The sequence below is a fragment of the Gigantopelta aegis genome, chromosome 1 (genome assembly GCF_016097555.1).
Source record: "Gigantopelta aegis isolate Gae_Host chromosome 1, Gae_host_genome, whole genome shotgun sequence".
NCBI lineage: Eukaryota > Metazoa > Mollusca > Gastropoda > Neomphalida > Peltospiridae > Gigantopelta > Gigantopelta aegis.
In genome coordinates, this window is record NC_054699.1 from 9468678 (window position 1) to 9480263 (window position 11586).

General features: G+C 35.9%; 1 protein-coding gene across 2 annotated transcripts in view; it reads left to right on the forward strand.

The window, feature by feature from the left end:
- LOC121370411 (probable ubiquitin carboxyl-terminal hydrolase FAF-X) overlaps positions 1 to 11586 on the forward strand; it is a 71640-nt gene that overhangs the window by 34649 nt on the left and 25405 nt on the right. For both annotated transcript variants that reach the window (XM_041495625.1, XM_041495634.1), the window contains exons 26-36: positions 525 to 616; positions 1263 to 1500; positions 2770 to 2895; positions 4050 to 4216; positions 5388 to 5499; positions 6539 to 6594; positions 7212 to 7302; positions 7529 to 7675; positions 9237 to 9447; positions 10254 to 10372; positions 11396 to 11497. In XM_041495625.1, coding sequence (XP_041351559.1) covers positions 525 to 616; positions 1263 to 1500; positions 2770 to 2895; positions 4050 to 4216; positions 5388 to 5499; positions 6539 to 6594; positions 7212 to 7302; positions 7529 to 7675; positions 9237 to 9447; positions 10254 to 10372; positions 11396 to 11497 — 1461 coding nt within the window. The remainder of the gene's footprint in view (positions 1 to 524; positions 617 to 1262; positions 1501 to 2769; positions 2896 to 4049; positions 4217 to 5387; positions 5500 to 6538; positions 6595 to 7211; positions 7303 to 7528; positions 7676 to 9236; positions 9448 to 10253; positions 10373 to 11395; positions 11498 to 11586) is intronic.

Sequence of the window (11586 nt, forward strand, 5' to 3'; positions counted from 1 at the left end):
GCTGTTTTCCTCTCATGGAACATTGCGTTTCCTCGCATTTTAATTGTCTTTTCCTCCAAAATGTGTCAGATGGCACAGATTTTAACCTAGGATTTCAAGAATTACCGGGACCCCTCTAGATTTCCTTTTTTTTACAGTTCACCAATTCCCACCCCTGCTTTAGGGATTGTTTATTGCATAGTGCAAGTTGTAAGGAGTTGTCTTACTCAGTTGTACTCTAGTTTTTAGTGTCAAAAGATTAAAAACCTGCATCAACCGTTCTAAATATTTTAAAATATATTTTGCAAAGTATGTAGTTGAAATCTTTAAAAAAAACCCCAATTGTAATTGTTTATTTTGTTTCACTACATGTATATCTATTGGCAGGTCGAGATATTTTTTTTATGAGGTTTCAAAATTAATAATATATAATAAATAATAAATTAATAAATGTTGATTAATATTTCAACCATTCATTCTATTCATCTTGTTTTTTTCATCTTTTTTGTTAAAAAGTGCTTTATATAGTAAAATTATATTTCCAGTTTAACTATGTCCGGAGTGGTGGGGTCCAGCTATCATTGAACATGCTCACAAAGAACAACTTTTTACCAAGTGCGGATTTGCCCACCAGAAGGTAATATATAACACACCTTGTGTGTGCGTGCGTGCGTGCGTGTGTTTTAAGAGATGAAAAGGTAGCTCAGAACTATTTTTACATAATAATTTTCAACAAGTTAGTAATCTATTGCTCTATTACAATATTTTAAAAGCCATGGAATATACAACTGATGTTTTAAATGACCGTTGCCATTATTGCATACAGATGATTTTAACATATTCAAACAGTTTTCTTTGCTTTTTCATAAAACCCAAATTTCTGAAATTACTAAATGTTTAATAAATAAAATGCTCATTGTCCTATTTCTCATTCCACCCAGTGCACCATGACTAGTATATCAAAGGCTGTGGTATGTGCTCTCCTGTCTGGGATGGTGCATATAAAAGATCCCTTGCTACTAATGGAAAAATGTTTCCTCCGTAAGACTATATGTCAAAATTAGCATACGTTCGACATCACAAGCCGATGATTAATAAATCAATGTTGTCTAGTTGTGTCGTTAAACAAAACAAACTTTAAATTTCCTCTGTAAGACTATGTCAAAATTACAATACTTTTGACATCCAGTAGCCGATGATTAATAAATGAATGTGCTCTAGTGGTGTTGTTACACAAAACAAACTAAGTTTAGTAGATAAAATGTTTGTTTTATGTGAACCAGGACGGCGTACCTGACGGTGTTGAAAGTGTGCAAGTTGATGCTGACGACAGTGGGCCATGCGAAGGTGCAGGTTGTGGTGGACGCGTGCCACTCTGAGTCGCAGGTGGCGCCCGTCTCGGTGCTGGAACACAACCAGGCGGCCGCGCTCCAGCAGGCTCTCATCTATATCCCCAGCCCAGACTCTGAGTTCACCACACGCAGTGTCGCCATGAGGCTCGGGCAGCACCTCGGGGAACAGGTACCGCTCAGTTTAAACATTGTGTTATCCCCAGGTACCGCTCGATTTAAACGTTGTGTTATCCCCAGATACCACTCAATTTAAACGTGTTATCCCCAGGTACCGCTCAATTTAAATGTTGTGTTATCCCCAGGTACCACTCAATTTAAACGTGTTATCCCCAGGTACCACTCGATTTAAAAGTTGTATTATTCCCCAGTACCACTTGATTTAAACGATGTATTATCCCCAGGTACCACTCGATTTAAACGTTGTGTTATCCCCAAGTACCGCTCAATTTAAAGATTATGTTATCCCCAGGTACCGCTCGATTTAAACGTATTATCCCCAGGTACCACTTGATTTAAACGTTGTATTATCCCCAGGTACCCCTCGATTTAAACGTTGTGGGCAGAATTTAGGAAGCCTTTTCTTTTCTACTTCACCTGGCCTCAAAACAAATGCATATTCCCCATATATTGCTCCGAGAAAATAAGGAAGTTACAGTCACGTGACCGGAACAGAAAGGAGAACTCCGTAGAAGAATTTTAGGCCATCCCATTGGCTGTTGGGATGTTTGGACAAGACTACCATCTTTAGGGGAATATGCATTTGTTTTGAGGCCAGGTGAAGTATTGTTAAAAGAGAAAACACCTCGAAGTTTTCTCCAGTTTTTCTTTTACACAGGTGTTTATGCACTGTAAATGTGTGTAGTTGCACATGTGTAAGACTTTAACAAGATTTGTAAATTTGGCCTTATATCATCCCCAGATCTTAGACAATGTCGGGGTTTCGGAAATCCACATGCACTGCATTACAGTACATTTAAATTGCATATGTATACAGTACATACAGATACAATCTTTATTTTAATTCCCCAGAAGAAGTTTGAAGTTTTTAAATGAAACGTTGGGAATTTAAGACAAATTTAATGTATTTTTTGTAAAATCTTTGTCATTGATATGGAGAGATTTAACTGATATACTGTAAAAATTAGTAGGGAATTAACAAAAACAAGATGATTTTAAAAATATTTCTGCTGTAAACAATTTTTTTGCACATTATAAGACCTTGACGTATTGAACACATTTGTCCATGTCAACTGTTTGACGTGGTCCTAGTGGTGTTCAGTTTACAGGGGTTTCACTGTATATCTGTAGCAGTAGAAACTGAGATCTCATACTTTTACTGATCTGATACTTTTACTATTGTAGATTTATGAAAAAAGGTTGCTAGCAGTTAATTTTCCCAACAGACATCAGAAAATAATTGATTGAAAATGTATTGTAGGCCACAGGGGTACTTCCTGATTTGTCAACAGTGAAAGCAATACAAAAGATTGCCTGGGCTGCAAGCAGCTGCTCTCTACATCTAGTGCATGCATCAAACGAAGAGATCCACAAAGCTCACGAAAAGGTGAAATTGATGTACTCATTATATTATCACATTGTGTAAATATATCCTAAATATCTGTTCACAGTACAACACTTCATATCATGTTGATCTGCAGTTGGTGAAATTTATGTAATCATAATGTGTATATTAAGAAATAATGCATCATATTTTTGTTATCTTGCCAACATATGAGATGCATTTGTGCAGCTTTTAGCATTAATTCCCACCTCAAACATCAACCACTAAATTTATAGTCGGCCGTTTGACTTTTCTGTAGTATTATCATAAGACTTAAAATTACATGAATGTTAGTTTAATTAATAAAATATTAGTGTGGTGTTTTTATTATTGCTATGTCTGTTTATCATTTCGTTTTCTTTCTCACTTAGTCATCTTGTATCTGTAGATAAATACTCGACAAAATTAATTAGGGTCAGTACACTTTTGGAAAATTCTTTGCTGATGTCATAATTATTGATGTAATATTGCCATAATTGAATAATATTATATTGCAATAACTTTTTAAGTAAAATAATAAAATTTCCGTTACATTCATTACAATTTAACCCCATTGGTCCAGCCATAGCAACGCGAGTTAATTTTTTGATGAACTTAAAAATGACGTCGGGGACTGACATATCTGATGACATCACTTTATAGTGGTACTTTGTTGTATTGAGCATTATTGTTTAGAATACCATTTCTGGCACTGCGGAGCAGTGGTGTGTGTGGGTGAGGGGATGCTAAATCAAAAATATTATTGGTAGTAAATCTTAACACAGAGATTAATTTTACTTGTAGAATGAGGAAATTGCAGTTCAGGAGATCTAGTTTTTAAAATTTTATGAACCCCCTAGAAACTTTGCTTTATGCCCTCGATCTCAGTCATCCTCCCCCCCCCCCCCCCCCCCCCCCCCCCCCCCCCCCCCCCCCCCTAATGTCTACATGCTTCCTCCATGCCTGAGGTTTATAAATTATTGTTAATTTTTTTTTTTCCCATATCCCAATGAATGTAAAAGATATAATGACAAGCTTTAGACTACTGGATTAATTTTTGACAATAACCACGAGTGGGTGCAATTTTTACTCACATATATTCATGTAAATGTTTTATAAATACGTAAAATAAAGTTCATATTTGAATAAGTGTTGTATTAATCCGTGTTTTCTGTCAGCCGAAGGAAGGCATTCACACGGACATGGAGGACATCAACGTGGCGCGGGAGGCCATGGAGGTCCTCACGGTGTGCCTGGCTCTGTTCCCCTCCGCGCTCGACGTGTTGCACAAGGACAAGGCCTGGCAGTGCTTCATCATAGATCTGCTGCTGCTCTGTAAAAGCAGGTCAGTAAATCGTGTTAAAACGGGCCTCAGAGAATCATAATTTTGCGTGAACCATTTATGGGTTACGCAAAAACAAATTCAGGTAACCCATTTAGTTTTGACGTAACCCGTCATGACCCTGTAAATGATGTAATAAATTCTTATGGGTGAAAACGAAAAGTGGGTTACGCAAAACTATACTTATGTGAGCGATGCGTAAGCGAAACAGGCCTGTTAAAGCTGTTTTTGTTTCTTTTACGAAGTAAAAAGGCAAGAGATATAGGTATTACTTTCTGACAGCGGCGGTGTCGTCATCTTTTGCATTAAAGTTTATTGTATAGATCAGTTTTATTACAAAAGTCAGTGAAATGTGGTTTATGGTTGCACCTATGGATTTTCATCACAGATCACCGAAATCATTTATGGTAGGCAACAGATTTAATTCCACAGAATTCTTAAATGGGTGTCAAAATCTGTCAAAATTATGCTTTCACTATTCTGAAGCCTTGATCTCAAAAATTGTCAAAATAATACTTAAATTCCAATTACAAAGGAACCTCTTTTGGATATAGGCACGTTAATAAAGTACTGTATCATAATCCAAAGAATAGTAATGGAAAACTGCACTGTTAAAACAAACGATTAGTCGTTTAAAAAAAGAAGAATAGCATGGTTTATGGCTCTTTACTAATGGCCATTACCTGTGTAGTGTTTTTTTAAGCACTTAAAATGGTACCAAAATAATTGTTGAATATTCAAACAAATCTGCCATAACTTGTATGGAAGAAAATGTGGTATGTGGTATCCTGTCCGTGAGGACGTGCATATAAATTTTGAAAATAATGGGTAGAAGTAAAAGGTTTTTTTCTCTCTAATGCCATTTATTAAACAATGGGCTCATTTAACTTTCCATTCTCAAGATATTTTTTCTGATTACAATTTAAAAAAACAAATTATATACCATAGGACCAGAAGAAGTGAAAACTTTCATCGTCTTGCTTTATGTTAAATACCAATTTCAAAACCGTTCGTCTTGCTTTATGTTAAATACCAATTTCAAAAACTTTATTCTTGCTTTATGTTAAATACCAATTTCAAAACCGTTCATTGTTTTGCTTTATGTTAAATACCAATTTCAAAACGTTGATCGTCTTGCTTTGTTTGTAACTTTCCCTGTGTTTTCTGTTTCCAGTCGGAATATACGGATATGTGCGTCTGACCAGTTTGTGTTGATGGCGACCCGGTGCAGCACTAGTCCTCGACCTTTGGTTTTCTTCATCACTCTTCTCTTCACTGTCCTTTCTGTGAGTATGGGCTGTTTATTTACTTCAAGTCGCAGAGGATTTTTCACCATTAGAGCCGTTTTTATTATTTGAAATCAGACGTTACTTAGCCCAGTGGCAAAGCGCTCACTTGATGCTCGGTCGGTTTGGGATCGATCCCCGTTGGTGGGCTCATTGGGCTATTTCTCATTCTAGCTAGTGCACCACAACTGGGATGTGGTATGTGTAAAATTATCAACATCTAGTATTAGAAACCATTTATTAAATAAGTGTACAAAAAGCGACTGCCTGCATATTATTAATAACATTCCTTCTAACTTAGTAGGGGCGAGACGTAGCCCAGTGGTAAAGTGTTCGCTTGATTCACCGTCGGTCTAGGATCGATTCCTGTTGATGGACCCATTGGGCTGGGGGTTTTTTCCAGACTCTGCTCTACAGCTGGTGTAACATAGGCCATGGTATGTACTATCCTGTCTGTGGGATAGTGCATATAAAAGATCCCTTGCTGCTAATAAAAAAGAGTAGCCCATGAAGTGGCGACAGCGGGTTTCCTCGCAATATTTGTGTGGTCCGTAACAATATGTCTGACGCCATATGGAGACTACTGTTTTGTATTTAGAGGATATTTCCCCATATCAATGACACACTATTTTTTTTCATTCTGTTGTAGTGTAAGTTTATCCAGGTTTATAGATAACCAAACTTAGTGTTCATTTTCAGTTTGAACTAGGATCTGCGACATTACAGTTATACAATACACTTCCACATTAACAAGAATATTTTCGGATAATAATATATTTTTGCGTAGGTCTGTTAACTATAGCTTCATTGACAAATTAACCAGAAATGTTTTTATTTAGGAGAGTTGCAATTTGTTTGTTGTTATTGTATTGTTAAATAATGAAAGTCAGTGTTAAAAAAAAAATTTCCCCAAAAACAATTCCATTATGTTTTGTTAAATTGTTTGTTGTTTAATTCTTTTAGTACACATACTTATGGTGGAAATATAATTATTTTATGAGAAATATGTTTTATGTCTTTCATTTATTTCAATCTTCAGTCTACAGCCAAAGAAAACGCCAAGCAATCACATGACTATTTTCAACTTCTATGTAGGTAAGCACAATGTTGGCCATTTTAAATTCTTTACTGTGTTAGTAGAAAATGGTGATTACTGCTAATAAAGTTGAAGGAATTGTGATAATGCAGTTGCATCTAAATAAGCATAGCTTTAGTTAAATTGATAGGTCTCATCCTCTTCCACAAAATGCTGGCTGCAGGTGTTCCTGAGGACTCGTTATTCATTTTATTCTTTCTACATTTATTAAGGCAAAGTCATTAAAATCTGTCAACAAATGCCCTAACCAGTGGGTTTAGATGTAAAAAAAAGCATCCCCAAAGGTGATTTACCCATTTTCATTTTGCCATTATGGTTGCTTTAATGAGGCCTCCTATGTTTTGATTTTTTGATTAGTTAGTTTGTTCCTTTCTTTTTTTGAGATTTTGAATGCTTTTTGAATAGATGCAGAATTTGATAGATATTCCAAATTGAAGGATAATTTTAAAAAATGGGTATAACGTACTTCATTTGAGTGAACTTCAGAAGTTCTAAAATGAACAATTGCATAGTTATTTTATATTGTCACTTCTCATTACAATACAAAAAAATGTCTCCCCATCTAATATTTAGATGATGATTTGACTGAATTTTTATAAAACATTTGGCTTTTTAGATTACTGGGTTTCGCCTTTGCAAATGAGACTAGTCTTTCAACAGCAGATGCTCTGCTCAACAATGAAATCACATGGTTGAAAAAAGTGAGGGTAAGTTAGGTTTTTTTCTGTGTTTTTTTTTTTACATAGTTAATATATGTCATGCAAAATGATATGGATTACCAGTAATTGTTTTGGTGTAAGCCATAAATTATTTACCCAAATGTTCAGTTCTAAGGTGTCTGATTTACAAAAAAATATTATTTATTATGTTGAATGTAATGCAGTAATTTGATGTATACTCAAGCTAATGGTTGTGTTTCTTTACTACGTGCAGGATCATGTGATAACCTCTGGTGAAACGGGGACAGAGGATGCACTGTTGGAGGGTCATCTGGGCATCACACGTGAACTTCTGTCATTCCAGAGTCCAGAGAAAAAGTATAATATTGGCTCAGAGAAAGGAGGAGCAAATCTCATCAAAGTATGTTTATTTTAATATAGGATGATCTTTTCGAACTAGAAAAAACCAGAAGGAATTTACTTGACACTTTTTATTCACCAGATGCTAGGCGTCTTGATATACCATATACTGGCCTCGGTGGCGTCGTGGTTAGGCCATTGGTCTACAGGCTGGTAGGTACTGGGTTCGGATCCCAGTTGAGGCATGGGATTTTTAATCCAGATACCGACTTCAAACCCTGAGTGAGTGCTCCGCAAGGCTCAGTGGGTAGGTTTAAACCACTTGCACCGACCAGTGATCCATAACTGGTTCAACAAAGGCCATGGTTTGTGCTATCCTGCCTGTGGGAAGCGCAAATAAAAGATCCCTTGCTGCTAATCGGAAAGAGTAGTCCATGTAGTGGTGACAGCGGGTTTCCTCTCAAAATCTGTGTGGTCCTTAACCATATGTCTGACGCCATATAACCGTAAATAAAATGTGTTGAGTGCGTCGTTAAATAAAACATTTCTTTCTTTGATATACCATAAATTTGGAATGTAATCTAGTGTTGAAAAATATTACCGTATATCTTCGCCTGTAAGTCGATCTCGGCTATAAGTCGAGTCCCTAATTTCAAGCCCTGAAAACTTATTTTTTTATTGACCCGTTTATAAGTCGACCCATGAAAAACTACTTATAAATATTGAAATATTTCTTATTTTCAGCACATGAGAACAATAATATTTGAACAAAAGAAAATTATTTTACAAACTTCGGTTTTCACGTTTTGTACATCGCAATATAATCAGACTATTCCAATCAAACTATCATTATTACATAGCATCAAAACGAAATATTCCCTTAGTAGAGAGTGAAAGCTGTTTGACTGTTACTGTATAGTACTGTACAGATGGTTTTGTGCACAGACAACAACTTTATTTATAAACACTGACAACAGATCACTACGATAAAACTGAAAGTATCACGTTTTGCCGCCATAGTAATACATGTAAGGAGGATAACTGGAAAGTACACTGGTTTTTGTACCAAATGATGTATTGCTCTAGATAGTGAACTGCAGAGATCAGTCTATTTTAAGGGAAAGCTCAGTAATATTCATGAAGTTAATCACCGCCAAAACATTGTTTGAACAACCATTAATGCCAGTGACCAGATTTCAAAATAAACTCAGGCAACAGGTAGTTAGTATTGTTTACATTTTTACTATTAGTGATGACTGTTAATTTAACTAAGTGGACTGTTGTCTTGGCATGTGAGTGAGATCGTACGCCTTTTCGCATAACCAAAACCGTTGCCAAAAAAAAATAAGTTATAAAAAATAAATGTGTCAAATTAACATATTTGAGTATAAATACATGGCATACTTCAACAATAAAACTTGTAAAATAATCCCCAAAACAGTAATATTGTTTGGTGAATTTTTTTTACCCTCTTATAAGTCGACCCAAGTTATAAAATAATTTTTGGGTGAAAAAAATTCAACTTATAGGCGAAGATATACGGTATGTATTCTGTAGGGATTGTATGAAATGATTAAATTGAATATGCAGTAAAAACAAGTGAATATATTTGTCTATTTTAGGAACTGGTAGAAGATTTTATATTTCCTGCATCAAAGATAGTGCTGCAGTGTCGGAAGCAAAATGGTGATTTTCCTGCTGAGCAGGCGTTTCCCGTCTGTTCGACGTCCATGACTGTGATAGCAGCCTTCGATCTCTTGGTGGCGCTTTGCACTGGCTGCGTGCAGAATCTTCATTTCCTAGCAAACATGCTGATCGACATGTATTACACAAGTAAGAAATTACAGGTTGTGTGTTGAATATGACCATTATTGTTATCATTTGATGTCGTTAAGAATAGAACTAGTTGGTGAAAGTTGTATTATAAGAGGGTATTCAGATCATGACACAAACAAATTGAGGGGAGTGATTAATTGCTCCCCTCTCCTAGATTATGGGGAGCCATTTAAGATTGATACCAAATAAATTCAGATGCTAAGGGCAGCTAAAAAAAAAAATTGGACAATTCTTGGAGGAGTGATAGGTAGCGAGAGTGATGGCTCTTTGTAAACATGGGAGGTCCGACTGTTACAGTTACTATAATTGTTATGTAATGTGGTTAAGTTGAAAACTGAAGCCTAAGAAAGACAGAATTTCGTTAGATTATCTTAAATATTGACATACTACCAGCTAATATTAATAAATCAAGAGTAAGCTTTCAGCAGGTTTATCAACAGGAACAAATTGGATTGTAAAATTAATCAACATCTAGTATTAGAAATTAACTGTTATTAAATAAGTGTACATAAAGCCACTGCCTGTATCTTATTAATAACATTCCTTCTTACTTAGTAACTATTATTGTTGTTGTAAATTCTCAGTTATTATTGTTCTTACTGTTGTTATTATTTTAAACTAGAGAAAGGAACCAGTGCCTTGTTGCTTTGGGATAAATTTTGAAAATTGTGTGTTCTCATTAAATCTGATTCAACTGGTTTTGAACTCTGGAATTGAGATAAGTGATTTGTTGTAAAAACCTGTACTAGGTGTAAAGCGGTGGAAGTAATTTCCCACTGTAATTGTCTTTATGTTCACTACAGATGAAACCCCTCTGACAGAGTGGGAGTATGTTCCTCCGGTTGGACCGAGGCCCAACAAAGGTTTTGTCGGTTTGAAGAATGCGGGAGCCACGTGTTACATGAATTCTGTTATACAGCAGGTGAGAATTATCTGGGGGGTACAGTGGAGCTTCGGAGTAGAGCCGTAGTTTAAACATGAATTCGGTTATACAGCAGGTGAGAATTATCTGAGGGGTACAGTGGAGCTTCGGAGTAGAGCCGTAGTTTAAACATGAATTCTGTTATACAGCAGGTGAGAATTATCTGAGGGGTACAGTGGAGCTTCGGAGTAGAGCCGTAGTTTAAACATGAATTCGGTTATACAGCAGGTGAGAATTATCTGAGGGGTACAGTGGAGCTTCGGAGTAGAGCCGTAGTTTAAACATGAATTCTGTTATACAGCAGGTGAGAATTATCTGAGGGGTACAGTGGAGCTTCGGAGTAGAGCCGTAGTTTAAACATGTGCTGAGGTGTCATTAAGCAAACATTCCTTCAATTTTGTTTTTCTCTTTCGTGGCGAAATCATAATTTTGACATGCCAAATGGCAAATGTTTAATCTCAATAAGTGCACAGAAAGTTCTTGCTTGAGGTGTGATTGGTTACAGGTACAATTGCCCTCGATTGAATGACAGTGCACCACAACTGATCTATCAAGGGCTGTGATATGTACTTGTCTGCTACTGTGAAAGTGCATGTAAAAGATCCATTTTTGTTTATTTAGTAGCAGTAGCCTATGTGGCAGCAGTTGGTTTCTGTTTTTCTATCTCAACCAGATATAAAAATAACTGTTTAGACACCAAATAGACAAAGTTTAAAATGTGCTGAGATGTCGTTAAATATTAATTTCCTATCGATTTAAAAAAATATATGATCTGTATTAATTACTATTTTACTCTCGTTGTTGCAAATGACAATTATTGTAACCTGCATAACAGAAAACCTTTAGTTTTGATCAAGCATTTATTTCTTTTTGGCATTGTCATTAGTTTGCAGTTCGTTCTTCCCACAAGAAATATGCTTGGTTATTGATCTATAAATATGTGATTGTAAAAGTAATTATTACTCCGTCCAAATAAAGAATAAACATGCACAATGTAAATCATGGCTTGTGTTCACTTTACAGTTGTTCATGATAGAACCGATCAGGAATGGTATTCTAGGTGTGAACGGTGCAGCTGATGACATCGATGAAGATTTTCTGAACGATGATAAAACGGAAAATGAAGTAAGAACAGTAGTGCTACCTGCAGAGGATATGTTCCTTTTCCGTTGTCAGATATTTTGTTTTGGCAGAGGATGAGTTTTAATTTAGAA